This window comes from Nothobranchius furzeri, chromosome 9 (assembly GCF_043380555.1).
Source record: "Nothobranchius furzeri strain GRZ-AD chromosome 9, NfurGRZ-RIMD1, whole genome shotgun sequence".
In the NCBI taxonomy this organism is placed as follows: Eukaryota; Metazoa; Chordata; class Actinopteri; order Cyprinodontiformes; family Nothobranchiidae; genus Nothobranchius; species Nothobranchius furzeri.
Genome location: NC_091749.1, coordinates 21872375 through 21889408, shown reverse-complemented (window position 1 = coordinate 21889408; position 17034 = coordinate 21872375). Strand labels below are relative to the sequence as shown.

General features: G+C 45.8%; 1 protein-coding gene across 1 annotated transcript; it reads left to right on the top strand.

Annotated features, from left to right (window-relative positions):
- The first annotated feature begins 7870 nt into the window (after positions 1-7870).
- Positions 7871-16816, top strand: fgf3 (fibroblast growth factor 3). Its single transcript, XM_054738461.2, has 3 exons — positions 7871-8666; positions 13285-13388; positions 15607-16816. Exons 1-3 carry the CDS (start codon positions 8423-8425, stop codon positions 15982-15984), a joined length of 726 nt encoding a protein of 241 aa, XP_054594436.1. The 5' UTR covers positions 7871-8422; the 3' UTR covers positions 15985-16816.
- The last annotated feature ends 218 nt before the right edge of the window (positions 16817-17034 follow it).

The following is a 17034-nucleotide window of genomic DNA, read 5'->3' as shown; positions in this document are numbered from 1 at the left end:
GGCCACTTTACTCCAAAATGGCCGACTTCCTGTTTGATATTGACCATGGTTGCAAGAGACTTTTCTGTGCGGACTGTTGAGTACTACAAGTATACCAAATTTCATAACTGTACGATAAACTAAGCTTTATGGAGAGGGGTATTTTTCACTTTCTAGGGGGCGCTGTTCAGTCACTTTTTGACGAACTTTCACATCGCCAGTGAAATACGTAAATTTCACGCACTTTCTATATTGGGCCAGAATTTGGTGACTTTTTGGATATGCTAAGACCCCCTAAAGGCCATTCAAAGACGCGGAAGAAAAAAGAATAATAATAAGAAGAAACGGAGCAGATACAATAGGCCTTCGCAGCTTCACTGCTCGGGCCTAAAAAAAAAGAAACGGAGCAGATACAATAGGCCTTCGCAGCGCTTCGCTGCTCGGGCCTAATACAGTTTTAAGTATCAGGCGTGACATTAAAAGCAGACGTTTTGATGCTCCACCAGAGAGTAAATCTGTAAGGCTTGTTACCAGCATTCAGACATCAATTCTGTTTGCTTCACAGCCAGACAAGACACGGGGAAAAAAAGTCAGTGTAAGTGTGTGTGTGTGTGTGTGTGTGTGTGTGTGTGTGTGTGTGTGTGTGTGTGTGTGTGTGTGTGTGTGTGCCCTTTAAATTCTGTGAATGTGTACTTCAAATGTTTAGTTTCCGCATTTGCAGATGTAAAAATAAGGAAGCATGAAAAGAGTTCATCTATTTGATCTTTCTTACTAACTCATGAGTTACTTAGAGATAATCTAAAAAGGCCATTCCTCCCAAAAGCTCGGTGGAGCAGCTGAGGCATCAGTTTCATTCATGAGGTCATCTTTTGGTTCCTCTTTGGTTGATTGTAAACTTACCAATTAAAAAACTCGTTTTGCTGCTGCTGGTCAAAACAAAACAGCAAACTTGTTGCACAATGATTTGTTTTAGTCTTTTGTCCATTTTTCTTTGCTTCATTTACCCTTTTGAAATAGTTAAAGAACTTAAATAAACAACAAATCACACTAACAATACCTGACCAGGTGAAACATTCTGAACTGGGAATTTTAATTCTGAATAAGAGTCCTTAGCTGACCAATTTGGCTATAATAAAAACAGAGCCAGGGTGAGCCAGAAGAGAGTGAGAACAAGGGGAAGCTGAATAAAATAGTTGCCGATTTGTTTGCAGTGTGCTGGAACTGTACTAGACTCCTTTCTGAAGCGGCTGACAAGCAGGTGAGATCAAAGTGACGAGGACAAAAGAGGCTCAGCAGCGATTTGTCAGGAGACGAGAGGCAGCGGCTGGATTCAGCTCTCTGATCACCGCCTTCCCAAAGAAATCTGTCCATGAGAAAAAGTACAGCAAAAAGAGTTCAAAGGTCATTTTGATTTGCTCTGGATTACTGGTACCTCCTTTCCCCTCCATTTAAAGAGGGGCAAGAAAAGGACCTGGCTAATAACCTTTGTATTATTGCAGAAAGAAACCCTATTGTGCTAAAAGAGGTTTGGGGAGGTAGCAGTGGGGGAGAATTTTGGGGAGGTCAATTAAAAAGAAGCCCTAAAAATCCTTGCTTTCATTCCTGGTCGGAGGATAGAGGAGGGAGAGTTAAAACGTGTGCTGTTGGGTTTGGTGGAAGAGTCTGGCTTTGTGTTCGTTAGTCAAGTATGTGATGGCAGGCAGATTAGCTGGAAGCATTTCAGTTGAGTAAATAATGAGCAATTTGCTAACCTTTACTTCTGAAGAAAAATTCCTACATAGATGGTCCTGTTTCTCCTTAGCATGAGTGGAAACGCACCCAGAATGCACTGGGAAATGTGCTGGGATGTGATCGCTCTGGGTGCAGTGTAGCGTGACATCGAACGGCACCCCCACCACACCGAGGGAACAATTAGTCAACTTTGTGTTGTATAGTCAGCAGGACAAGCTCTTTAACACAGCTGATGTTGGGAAGGAAGGACATTTTATTTATATAGCACTCATCACAAAGTGCTTCACAGAGACCAACAAAACAAAACAAATCAAGTCATAAAATCTTAATGATCTTAGAAAATAAGACCAAGTAAATCAGAAAGAACTAAGTTATGAAAACTAATCAAAGATGGTTATAAATGTGGGTTAAAAAAAACTAAAGATAAAGCAGCTTAAAAAAAGGGGTCTGTTTTTTTAAAGTGTCCAGACTGGCAAAGCTAGTAAAGATAAAGGAAGATCATTCCAGAGTCGGAGTGCAACAGTCTGGAAGGAGCGATCACCTCGACTTTTATATCTGGTCTTTGGAACTTCTAGAAGGTTCTGGTGTGTGGACCAGGGTTGAAGCACAAGGCTTTAGCAGATTAGTGATGGGAACTCCGGTTCTCACGGCTTGACTCACTCAAATGAACCGGCTCTTTCGGTCTCAAATGGTTCCTCACATTATTTGTTTCTTAAATGAATTTATTGTTGTTGACTAATCAGAGGAACCATGCTCTCAGGGACAATGACTCAGTCTCTTTAGTTTACCGTGTTTGAACGAAGCTGTCTTTTAGCCAGCTGGTGATAGCTGATGGACACTCTTGTAGTTCATACAGCTAAAGTCCCACAGTCATCATCACACACATCACACACAAGTGAAATTACATCTCTGCATTTGGCCCATCTCTTTGGGAAGCAGTGAGCTGCAGCTGCGGCTGTGCTCGGAAACTATTTGGTGGTTTAACCCCCAATCCAACCCCTTAAAGCTGAGTGTCAAGCGGAGAGGCATTGGGTCCCATTATTAAAGTTATTGTTATGACCCAACCGCGATTTGAACTGCAATCTCTCAGTCCCAGGGCAGACAATCTATCACTAGGCCACTGAGAAGGTACACTTGTCAAAGACAAAACTGCAGTGCAGCTGACTCACATGGCATCTGCGCAAGTCTGTAGTTGGCTGGTCACCTGTGTAAAAACACAAGCATAGCCTCAGACCTCTGCAACCAGAGCTGGGTGCCCTGGCTGCTTGCGTCACCTAATGCTCTGCTCCTCCACCACAGTCGGAGATCAGCGGGACATTAGCTGCATGCTATCTCCAAAGCTAACAGAGGATTTCTGGCACTTTCAGCAAAAAATACACATTGAGCCATTCCAAAGAGAAGGCATTTCTGGCCGGGAGACAGGAGAAACCGGGTATCTGCCTCCCTGGGCTGCCTCCGTGTAGATGGAGCAGCACATTTGCGGATCTCTGAGAGCAAGGCCGCTGCTGTTGAAGAGAAAAGCAGTACTGAAACCTGAAAAACCATCATGTGTACAATGGCGACCTTACAGATCTTTGGCCACGGTGGAAAGCCTCCCCTATCCTTGGTTTGCTTACCTAGCTCTAGTTTGTTACCCAGCAGCCAAACCAATATGTTATATTTCAACACATCTTTGGGGCGACGGTGGCACAGGAGTTAAGTGCTCGCCCCGTAATCGGGAGTTTGCAGATTCGAGCCCCGCTCAGTCTGTCGCTGTCGTTGTGTCCTTGGGCAAGACACTTAACCCCCCCTTGCCTGCTGGTGGTGTTCAGAGGGACTGTTGGCGCCTGTGTACGGCAGCCTCGCCTATGTCAGTGTGCCTCAAGGCATCACTACAATGTAGCTCATCACCAATTCAATTCAAGTTTATTTATAAAGCGCCAAATGACGGCAAGAGTCGTCTCAAGGACCTTCGCATAGTAAACATTCCAATAGAGGTCAGTTCATTAACTCATTCACTGCCAGCCGTTTCCTGATCGCTAACGGCCTTCGCTGCCAGCGTTTCTCACCGTTTTTACTGTTTTTTGAAGAGTCACAGAACATTGCGCGCTAGGATGATGTTGATGCCAAAACAACCAAAACAAAGAGGACACTCACCCCTTAAATCAGGAAGAATCAGCGTGTTTGAGCGTTATCCGTTCTTTCATAATCTGTTGTTGAATTGTGATCGGCAGAAGCTTTTCCGGTTCGCGCCTCACTTTTTTTTACAGGAACGGCCCAAAACGATCTCCTAGCACATGGATGGTCTGCTTCCTGATCATGTGACGTGTGACGTATGCAGATGAAGATCGGCTTCAGGGCTGAGATGTTTGTTCTTAAGTCGTCATTGGCAGTGAATGAGTTAAGCCAATCAGTGAAAAGTTTCCTATATAAGGAACCCAGCAGGTTGCATCAAGTCACTGACTAGTGTCAGTGACTATACAGCAATCCTCATACTAAGCAAGCATTTAGCGACTGTGGAGAGGAAAACTCCCTTTTAACAGGAAGAAACCTCCAGAGGATCCTGGCTCAGTATAAGCAGCCATCCACCACGACTCACTGGGGATCGAGAAGACAGAGCAGACACACACACACACACACACACACACACACACACACACACACACACACACACGCACGCACGCACGCACGCACGCACGCACAAACATCATATACACCAAGCAATGTGTCTATGGTTACATTGTGATTTCTTAGTAAATATTCTATTTGGTGAGAGATAAACTTTATTATATTTATCCTAGTGGATCTATAATTAAACGGATAAACTAGTAGTAGCACATCCAATGTCAAAGAAAGTAAAATGTTATTATCAGGAGAGGGAGAATGTTTAAGTGATTAGCAACAGTGTTCAAGCCAACCACCAGGGTGTGAATGTGTGTGTGAATGGGTGAATGACTGATTGTGTTATAAAATGCCATGGGGGGGGGGGGGGGGGGGTCCAGTGAAGAACACATAGAGATGAGATCTTTAAGCATTAGATGTTTACAAACATGAGCCTCCAAGACCTGGTTAAGATCTTCTTTTCTCCCTGAAGTGTAAATCGGAAAAACCACGGTTTCCAGTGAGGGCTGATGGGCCCGGATTCACCTAGGTGACTGATGTCATCACCTTACCGGCAATCCTGCCAGTCTGTCTCCAAAATGCTCTTACACATTAAACATCACACTTTATTCTACAAATCACAAAGGCTTCGTAAAAATTTAGTTAAACCATTTTCAGACCATGCTTTGTGCACAAGCAAGCTTTGTAAATGAGGCCCTTGCCCTCGGATTAGCTCTGACCCCGGTTTCACACTGCAAGCATCAGCGGAACGGAACGGCAGCGGGGCGGCTCAATCGCGAACTTCAAAGTGGTCCTTTTCACACCGGGAGAGTCTTGGCCGCGACACGGCTTCCTCGCTGCGCCTCGCTGCGCCTCGCTGCGCCTCGCTGTACCCGCGAGATTCTAAAATACCTTCAGACTTCCGACACCTTCCTCATCGAGAGATCACAACCCCCGCGAGGCATCACACCGTTGCACTTCTCGAAAGAAGCTGGTGTTACACAAAGCTGTTCGGTCACACGTGCTGACGTAAGTTATATATAACATCACAACGTTGCATTTTATTTTGAAAATATACGGGGATTTCGCACTGAAACCCTGTGTGGTTTCCTGTCTCGCACTACGTGAACTGCGGAAATTGACGTTTCCCGGAAGCGGCTCGCAGAAAAAAGTAGAACTCGTTCCTATCTTTAGCGGCGCGGCGCGGCTGGTTTGAAACACTCCATAGACTATAACTGGATTCTATTTGAAGCGGTGCCGCTTCGCTGCCGTTCCGATCCGCTGATGCTTGCAGTGAGAAACTGGCTTGAGAGTTCATCTTGAGCTCACCTGTCAGCTCAGCTTCCTCACAAATGTCTCTGTATAAATCACTCAGCTCTCTGTTCTAGTGATTAGCTTACACTCATATTGTTGTTTATAGCCCTTTAAACACCTTATTTACTATGTGTCTTTGTTTTGTTACCTCTGTCTGCCACTCCGCTCGTTGGATCCTCGCAGAACAGGGCAAGAGCAGCTTCCCCTGCTCTGATGCAGAACGGAGATCCACTATTCTTGTCTAAATGATCAGCTGTCACCGAGGACAAGGACAATAAGGTGCTGCTCTGTGGAACCATGACGTTGTTTGGGTAAAGTGTTGACTTCCTGATTCCATTAGAGAGACGACTGATGAAAATCAGCTTTGAGGAGAAACAGGACTTGCTAAACAAATCATAATGGGGTTCATTTCAAAGACCTAAAGAGCTTAAGAGATAATCCATTATTCATTCCCTCACTGGAGGTGGTGCAGCCCCAGACGCACAGAGGCTAGGCTGACATTTATAGTTTCTGGAGCTTTTCCTGCCTGCTACAAGGGGCATTCCCCACCTGAATGAACTGTTACATAGTACATAGTACATAGTACATAATACATAGTACATAGTATAGCTTCCACGAAGAAAGTAACATAGGTGGGTTTTTCAAACTGGTGAATTTATTCCACACGTGGACTTACTCTTCCCTTCTACCAGAGTGGGCTGACACCCTTTGCATACCCTTCCTCTCACATACTGACCGATCCTCGCTGCCAGAGCCAGAGGCTTCCTCCTTTGAGCCCAGGCCTAAAGACTGATCAGCTGTTGTATTTGTTTTTCTCAGCTTCTGGGTAAAGATGCAACAGGTCATTGGAATCCCTCTAACCCAACTGGCCAACACTGAGGCTGGGAACTAGCAGCAAAACGGTGTTTGGGTTCAGAAATGTTAAAAAGTGCTTCCAGAATTTAGAAACAATCCATCCAACCTGTTTAAAACCACAAGCACCTGCCCCCTAATTATAATGAAGTCACAGTCATCACAGTGGGATGTGATTCATGTCAACACAGAGGACCGATCCAGCTGAGTGCTGCACAACCCAGTTTACTTTTGATGCTGGGTTTGGTTCTGTTTCCAGTCCACGTGGAAATCAAGACTGAGGCGTAATCCCATGTGAGGACTGGAATCAGGTTAAACGGAACTGTTTGAAAACGGACTGAAATCGGGTTTGTTGTTTTTATCTGAGCTGGAAGAAAGTTGTGTTTATAGAAATCTCATCAAGATCAACAACGATCACGGTTTCTTCACGACTTCCTGTCATGCAGCTCCTCACTCATGAGAGCCTGAAGAGACACCACATGGTTCGGATGGTACACCCAACTCAACAAGAGCCTGGATTCAACCAGTGAGTGTGTGTGCATGTATGTGTGTGTGTGTGTGTGTGTGGGGGGGGGGGGGGGGGTGTGTCTCAGTAAGTGACTAAGGCTTAAAACTTGTGCTTATCTTTTTATAAACCATTTTCTTCACACACACACACACACACACACACACACACACACACACACACTTGTGAGAGGACGATGTGCACGTGAGTGTGTGCAGCACAAATTGGGAGCGCTTGGCTGCTTATTGCTGGGCTGCTTTGTGGGCGATGTGGAGGGGGGCATAATTAAAATAGTTTCTGAGTGCAGCAGAACACCACATCTGAGGTTCCACCCTCTTCCAGCACCAGACCACATCAGAGGTTCTGGCCCAGGAACAGCCACCAGAACAACCTCTGATACACACGCCTGGCTCATGTTCTGTGTGTTGTCTGACTTGTTTGGACTTTAAAGGCATTGTGCACATTTGTAATTAATAGAGCAGCCTTTTGAGATCGCTGGGGTGAATGAAGTGACATGGGCAGCTAGCTGGGTGATGTATGGGAGGGGAAGACAAATTAACCATGTACTCTCTGGGGGATTCTCAGCAGAGGCTTTGGTAGCACCAGTGGAGCAGCGCCAAAGGGCAGAGAGATTTGTAGATGATGGTGCTAATTACCAGAATGCAAACCATAATGTGACCAAGATGGAAGCAATTTAAGCAGTAGTCATTTAGCCTGCTGCTCTTCCGCCCACCGGCTGCTGCGTCGCCAGAGCCGGGGCATTAGGATGGGAACAGATGGAGACTAATGCAGAGGTTCTGAGCTGAACACACACCAGGAATCCTGTGTCTCACCTCAAAGGCAGCAAAACACAGGCTGAAGCTTTTAAAAGCCTGACAGAAGACTTCTGAGTCCCATCTGGCACAGCTCCTTCAGACAGGTTCCCCCGGCTCGGCCCGGTCCGGCTCGGCCCATTCCAGTCTTCCGTAGGAGACACTTCTCAGTGTGTGATGTGTTCAGGAGGTCAGGAGCACTGGGGGTGGGGGTTGGAGGTGGGGCGGTTCAGGTCTCTGATTCTTCTACTCTGGCTCCAGATGAAGAGCCTCCAGCAGCTCTCCTCTTCTTCACCTGCTCTAGCCTGTGTGATCCTGGATGGCGTTGCTCTTTTGGGATATTTCAGCAGAGGAGTTCCGTTCTGGTCCAGTGTGTAATTTTATCTGAGGCTTCATGCGGGGCTGGTACCTTTTGCCTCCCCTCTCCTTTGTATCAATTGGTTCCAGTTGAGCCTTTTGTCGCCACCAGATTCTTTTCTCTTGGCTCAGTGTGAGGCGGCCTCAGTGCGCTACGGGACGGGCCCGCAGCGCAGCACCATCCCGAGAGCTGCGTGTCGGACTGGGATGTAGGGGCACCGGAGCGACCCGGAGGGCTGGACTGCAGTTGTCCGTTTTTTCGCTACATTGGTGTGTCCCCGACCATGCCACAATGATGGTGATACCTTTGCTGCTGTTCGTGAGCCTGGTGGATCCCGTTCGTTCCCGAGCCTGGTGCGCGCCAAGCCAAGCTTGTGACCCCCGGCAGCGGAGAGACGCCGGGGGTCGCGGGGGAGTTTATGAACACCTCGGTGGAGCTCCGAGACGCAGGAAGCTTTACTGCGCGAGCAAGTTTCACCTCCAGATCCATCCGAACGGGAGAATTGACGGGTCTCTGGAGGAGAACAACCCGCTCAGTAAGTACCATCAGTACACACCTGAGCGCGCTCCCACAGGTAGACTGCTCCAGAAGCCAGGTCGGGTCTTTTCACGTCACTTTGATGTTTGGAAAGACAAACCTACAGATCCCGTCAGCGTGAGCTCACACGTCCAATCTACCGGTACCCGACCGGAACCGGCTCGACTAACCGAGAGCGGGCTTCGAAGAACCAGAACCCGAAACCAGGTCCAAATCAGCCCAGAGCCCGAACTGTTGATTATGCGTGCGCGCTCTGGAATATGTAGCATTTGTCACCCATTAAAAATAAATTTCTATTAAAAACATAATAATATTATTGATGCTAATAATAATAATAATAATAACAACAATAATAATAATGACGCATAACAATTAATTATGTTAATAATAATAATAATGATAATAATACTTATTATCATTATTATTTGTATACATAAAAATGAATGCTAATAATAATAATAATAATAATAATAATAATAATAAAGATAACATTTTTATTTTGGGCTTCTTCTTTGCTGGCTGACGGGGCACCAAAGCAGCAGAAACAGTAAATACTATATTAATCCCAGTTGGAAGGTAAATGTTACCATTTTATCTTCTAGACTTCCTCATATATAATGGATCCGGCTGGGTCGTTTAAACGCTCTGGAGAACATGAGCTGCTGCTCTGACTGGTTTTATCGAGCAGGTGTGCGATGGTGTTTTAACCTCGAACTCCAACTCTGATGAGCAAACAGCAAAAGGTCCTGAAAGGAGTTTGTCAGCACATTCGGTTGGTCCAGCAGGACAGCAGGTCTGTAGTCATTCAGAACAGATACTGAGAGGAAAAGGCAGCACTGGACCTTCTCCTGGCCTGCCTGAGGTTGACAAGGAGCTGCAGAATGCCACAAAACTGGTCTGCTAGTGTCTCTAGGCTGACACCATCTGGACCTTTAACCTTGTTTAGTTTCTCCAACACACGAGTGGGAGGGGTAAGCACCAGCCTCCCCAGATGTGGTTGACAACAGTGATGAAGCAGCAGTAGGATCCATGACTCCCCCTAGACCACACATCTCGTACATTAATAAGCTGAAGTTTGGTCCCCAGGTGTTTCCTGTGCACCGTTTCGTTGTCTCATATCTGGACTTTGAGTTGCATTTTTATACTCCTCAATAATTTCCTTTCCTCCCTGAAGGTTTATTTTCTTGTTGAGCACTTCTTTGAGGTCACTGGTGAGTAATTTGGTAGCAGAGTATCTTCAGCTTCCTGTGGTAGCCCAGTTGCCTTTAGAGGCGTTATGGTAATCAGACACATCATGTCAGAAGGGGAGAATCAGGTGAAAAACCTGCATGGGTATCTTACCGTGGGAACCGGGCCAGACCAAGGGAAGCCTTGTTGAGGCGCTACATTCAGCCTTGAGTTGACCTGATGGATTAGTGTTTTGTTGTCTCTGGTGGAGTAGGTGGACGGGTAGAAGAGAGAAAATCTCCTAATGCTGCCACAAACCCAGGGGGTGTTGGGTTTGTAGCCTAGCAGACTCTGTGCTAATGACATCACACGCATTTACCTCTACCAAAACCACACAGGTGAATCGCTATGCTCTGTTAGTCTATAGCAGGGTTACTCATGGCCCGCGGGCCTCAAATCAATACCGTTGGTGTTTAGCATGGGCGTCAGAAGCATAAAACATGCCGGGGGTGGGGGCGGTGGGTGGGGGGGGGGGGGGGGTGTAAATATGGTGTAGATGCCATTTCCTGCATTGTGGTACAATTACACAGGTGGCTACACCTATTTTACCTACAGTAGTAAAACCAGCACTCAATAACCATTTCTCAGTAACCACACCACAGCCGATTAATGCAAAAAACACTAAAACACTAAAAATAGACACTTCCAGTAAAATGTTGTTTTATTTTTATTCTTGTTGTTAATAATAACACCAGCAGGTGGCGATGGACGTAATTTGAATTTAATGAACAATTTTGATAATTAATTAACAACAGCACCTTGTGTTGGCAGTAGCTCAGGGGGATGAGCAGGTTGTCTAGTAATCGAAAGGTTGCAGGTTCGATCCTAACTCTGGATGGAGAACTCTGCTGTAGTGTCCTTGGGCAAGACACTTAACCCTGCTGGTGGTGGTCGGAGGGACCGGTGGCGCCTGTGCTCGGCAACCTCGTCAGTGCGGCCCAGGGCAGCTGTGGCTACATCGTAGCTCATCACCATCAGTGTGTGAATGGATCAATGGTACACTGTGGTGTAAAGCGCTTTGGAGTCTGAAAGGCATTATACAAGTCTGGGTCATTTATCATTTATCTTTGTTGTATCGTTATTTTACAAAGCAACAATATTCTGTATGCCAGTACAAATAGTCAGACTGAAAATACAGATACCAACAGGTACTTAGCAGTAGAAATAGACCTACCCAAAGCCTTAAAATGCAATATCACTCAAGAGTTCTGATTGTAAATATGTTTTTATCCCCCCCATCATATCATTTGCCGCTACAAACCCATATTCTATTACACAATATTTCAATCACTTTTATGAATCGCCTGCACCGATGGCTTAATTACTTATTCACAAGGATGCAGTCATGTATTTAATTATTGAGATATGCGATTGTTTGTTTTGCACTATCCTACATGGTACTACTGTAGATGATTTTTTTAATGTATATATTTTATATCATATTTCTATTTCACCTGTTCCTTTGTCTCTCCGAATGCTTTGAGCATGTACATGACACAAGAATTTCCCTCGGGATAAATAAAGTTGTTTTTATCTTATCTTATCTTATTGGGCAGATTGGATATGTATACCAGATATCTATGAATCTGTCGTTCCAAGTTAATTTCTGTATTCTAGATATCCACATCAAACCCTTCAGATATAGGACAAATGATCTCACACATCCCATTCATGTGTATTGGGTTGGCAGCACAAGAATGAAGTTCTGCCTATCTGAAATGAACTTAGTTCTAGTTCAAATGTAAGTTCAGATATTAAAATAAAAGTACTGATCGCTGGAGGTTTTTCTTTTTCATTGGATCTATTGAAGATACAACATTTTACTAGTAAGAGTTGAATTATAGGTGTTTATTTAAAGTGAGAATTTCTCCTAGTCAGAATTCAGTTTAGCTGTTGTGTTTATCTGGAACATTAATTTTTACTAAGAACAACAGATTAGATCAGAACCACAGAACCAGTCTGCCTGATAAATGTTTAACAACACGTCACCACCCATCCATTTTCTTCCACTTAACTGGAAGCAGCAGCCTAAGTTGAAAGGCCCAGACTTCCCTCTCCCCAGCCACTTGGGCCAGCTCGTCCAGGGGAACCCCGAGGCATTTCTTGACCTGGTGAGAGACATAGTCCCTCAAATGTGTCCTGGGTGTCTATTTAGGCATCTTCCCAGTTGGACGTGCCCATAAAACCTCACCAGGGAGGAGTCCAGGAGGCATCCTAATCAGATGCCCGAGCCACCTCAACTGGCTCCTCTCAATGTGGAGGAGCAGCGGATCTACTCCAAGCCCCACCCAGACCAATAAAGCGCTGTCATTGGTCCACCAAACTGATAGAGCGCTAACAATGGCAAAACACCACACAGCTCAGGCCAGTGGTAGACCTGCTGAACCTCTCATGGAGCACGGCTAGACCAAAAAACCTTTTTATTTCTGCTGCAGTTGGTCTAGATTTATAGGCTACCAAATCTGTAGATTACAGATGGAAACTTACAGCTAGCTGATAAATGTCAGGACTACAGAGACAAGATTTACCACTGGCATGCTCTGGATTACACTATCTAATCCTAATCCACCTGATCAAATCTTTGCTTCTATCAACCAAGGGCCAAACAGCAATTGGTTGTGTAGTACTGCCCTTACACATTAGCACGGTCGGGATTTGGTGGGGCTGGATGGCATGAGTTCGGTCTGGAACGGGCGGTGTAGTGTTCACGTATAAATCCATGGAACTTCTCAGGATTGCTGAAATCCCCGAGTTTGTGGGCGGCGTCTAATAAGTACGAGAAAGTCTGCGATGTCCTCCATTATAAGGTAAACAAAGGCGGGCATGAGCTGTATTGCTTTTGGAGACCCTGAACCACGTTTTATTAATTTGTTGAGTGTGTCCTCATAATCTTGTGCCACACACACACACACACACACACACACACACACACACACACACACACACACACACACACACACACACACACACACACACACACACACACAGAGCTTACTCCTTCCTCTCGCTCCCACTGAGCAGCAGCTCCATGCTACAGACAGAAGTCTACTCAACAGCGTCCAGCATGAAAATGAATCGCGTATGCGGGAACAACCCCCCCACCCCCCCCCCACACACACCCCACCCCTTGGGATCATTTTACTCACAGATTGGAGGCGGTAGACATAATTTATGCGTAGTGCCACCTCAGTTCCAGTCAGACCACTGGGGAGGATGTCTGAAAATAAGAGTCGCCTTGGAACTGAAAACGCAAATCGGGACCGAACCGACGCTGATGTGTAACCGCCAATAGCTGCTTGTGTTACAGTAGTATTCTGGTCCAGTGTCTGATCTGGTCAGGTGCCCTGAAGCTGTAGCTTTTTGTTCAGTGCTTATTTTTTGTGTTTCAGGCATCATGGAGATCACAGCAGTGGATGTGGGCGTGGTGGCCATCAAAGGGCTTTTCTCCGGTAGATATCTGGCCATGAACGATAAAGGAAGGCTGTACGCCTCGGTCAGTACACACCTGTTCACACGTTTTATTAGACAGGGAATGCACTGGGCCAAGTTTTCATGTCTGAGATCAAGGACAGGAACACACAAATATAAATTACACATACACACACATGCACATACTCACACCAATACACACATGCACACACACGCACATACACACATGCACGAACGTACACACACACGCGCGCGCACACACACACACACACATGAACAAACATACACACACACAAACATATACTCACACACTTACACACACACACACACACACACACACACACACACATACACTCACTCACACACACACAGACACACACGCATGAATACACACACACACACACGCATGAACAAACATACACGCACACACACATGCACTCACACACTTACACACACACACACACACACACACACACACACACACGCATGAACAAACATACACGCACACACACATGCACTCACACACACACACACATACACACACACACACACACACACACACACACACACACACACACACACACACACACAATTCGATTGAATTCAAGTTTATTTATGAAGCACCAAATCATGACAAGAGTCGTCTCAAGGCTCTTCACACAGTAAACATTCCAATACAGTCCTGAGGCCTCATTTATAAAGCTTGCTTACGCACAAAACGGGGTCGGAAAACTGCGTCAGCAACTTTCCACGCAAACTTTGGGATTTATGAAAGAAAACTTAGCGGAAAAATGTGCAAAACTTTAAGAAGAAGAAGAAAATATCATTTCTATAGTGCCTCTCAAGATAAAAATCACGAGGCGCTTCACAAAAACAAAAACAAAAAATATAAAAATTGTAAAAATATAAAAAAGCATTTCGAAAGTGTTTAAAATAGATGTAAAATGAGCAAGAATAAGCAATTGCGATTTAAAAGAAAAAATGTTAAGAAAGAGAGAGTGTTGACTAAGGACCTGGCTTACGCACATGTTGGACATGGAGAGCACCTGCAGTGCTGCTGCTGAGAAGATACAATTATGAAATCCTGCAGCATTATCACTTGTACTGCTTCGTGTTCACACAGAACAAGATCCCCCACACACGCGCACACACACACACACACAGCCTGAAGCGCAGAATACAGAATGCAGAATATCAGCAGGGGGACAGATTGAGACGGAATGTCATGCGTCTGTGACAGTGTGTGTGTCCTGTCACTGTGACCCGGTTGACCATGCGCCCTGGCTACTTGGACAAGGGAGATCTCTTTCTGGCTGACTGGTTTGCGTGCGTGACTTTCACCTGGGAGTCTGGGGATCGAATCCCGATTGGACCATTTTTTTATATCCGCCACAGATCTCTCTGAAGAACTCACAACATTGACGGCTTCAGCAACGCTGTGCCACTCTGTGGATTTTCTCTTATTTGTTTTGCAAAAGCACTTCCTTTCATTTCTCCACCTCACCCACAAGTACCTCAACTTCTGCTTTTGTGAAATAGCGCTTCCTTGATCTACAGTCATGATCGAAATGCTGCAACAACCAGCTTATGTATATGCATGAGATCCACAAGACACTTTGCATTGACTATTTATGGCAGTAAGTGGGCGTGGTGAGGGCGGGATGTGACTAAAATGCAGCTGAGAACCTTTCTCGTTAGTCTCGGATTTATGAAGCAAAGATTGCGTGCAGCTGTGCGTACTCCATGTTTGATAGATCACAACCCTTGGTGTAAGTACATTATTTTGCTGAGCTCAAGTACGGTTTTAGTAAGGATTCTATGCAATGTTTGATAAATGAGACCCCTGGTCATTAAGCCAATCAGAAAAAAGTTTCCTATATAAGGAACCCAGCAGGTTGCATCGAGTCACTGACTAGTGTCAGAGTCTTTACAGCAATCCTCATACTAAGCAAGCATGCAGTGACAGTGGAGAGGAAAACTCCCTTTTAACAGGAAGAAACCTCCAGAGGATCCTGGCTCAGTATAAGCAGCCATCCACCACGACTCACTGGGGATCGAGAAGACAGAGCAGACACACACACACACACACACACACACACACACACACACACACACACACACACACACACACACACACACACACACACACACACACACACACACACACACACACACACACACACACACACACAGTAAACAGCAAGTTTCCAGCCATTCGTCTGAACCTAAGTCAGCATTTCCACCACTAGCGTGATTCACTCTTTCTTTACCTTTGTCAACAGGAAGGGTTTAATAAAGAGTGTGAGTTTGTGGAGCGCATCCATGAGTTGGGGTACAACACCTACGCATCACGACACCATTCCACAGAGCAGCCGCTGCCAGCAGGAGCAGGCAGTAACAACAAGAGGCGAGCTAGCATCAGGAGGCAGTGGTATGTTTCCATTAACGGCAAGGGACGACCACGGAGAGGGTTCAAGACCCGCAGCACAGACAAAGCCTCACTCTTTCTGCCTCGCGTGCTGGACAACAAGGACCATGAGATGGTGAGGAGGTTGACAGACAGTCAAGGTGCACAGAAGCCCACCAGGGGCCGCAGGGAGCGCCGGAGACGCCGGCATCGTGCCAGGAAGAGCAGGGGTTGGCAGCCCGCTCAGCCCTAGACTCTGGATCTGAGCTTGTGCTCCATGACTCATGTATGCATAAATTCTGGGTTTTGGCACATATTACAGCTTGATTGCATTGGGGGATGTGGAGCTGCCCTCTGGATTAGTGAGTTTTCTCGATGCACAGGAAAAGAAAGAAAACTCAACAGAGGAAGAGGACTCCCACAGGAGCCGGAGAGCAGGCCTTTTGTAAAACCTGCCCAGATCCATTCACTCTGTCCATTTCTGCTTCATCCTCTACAAAACTGCATTTCATGTCTTCCAAATGTAAACAAATGATTCATGCTAGATAAAATATTTGTACTATTATGTAACATATTTTCCAGTAAAAGAAATCATCTTAATGTGGACCCTTTAGACCTTGTTATTTGTACCTGTCAGGCCTAGTTCTGACACATGGACATCATTATGAGCCACTCAGGTAGGACAGTCCAGGTGTGAGATGGGGACTTCTGCTGGGAACACAGACAGGATGTTTTACTAAACTTAGGAATATTTATTTGGTGTGTGAAACGTAACTTATTGATGAGACTATTGCTGTGCTAACTGTTGTTTGATGGTTTTCACTCACTGCCTGGTTCTGACCCAAAACCAAAGAACTGACTGTTGAGTGTCTCTGCAAACATCTGATTCACCTGAATCCACACACACACACACACACACACACACACACACACACACACACACACACACACACACACACACACACACACACACACACACACACACACACACACACACCACATAAACGCTTCCTGAAATGTTTGTTTTAACCAGATGATAAAAGTGGTTCGTTTAACCACAAAACATCATCAGGCTAATTAATCAGTCTGTGTGCATTTATGTGTGGAAGCATGTTTTTGTGTGTGTGTGTGTGTGTGGGGGGGGGGGGGGGGGGGGTCTGCTGCTGACCATTAGCTGGAGAGCGGCTGGTTGATGTACCCCCCCCCCTCTGCTGCTGACCATTAGCTGGAGAGCGGCTGGTTGATGTACCCCCCCCCCCCCCCCCCCCCCCCAGCTACCAGCCTCGTTCCTATCTATAGGCAG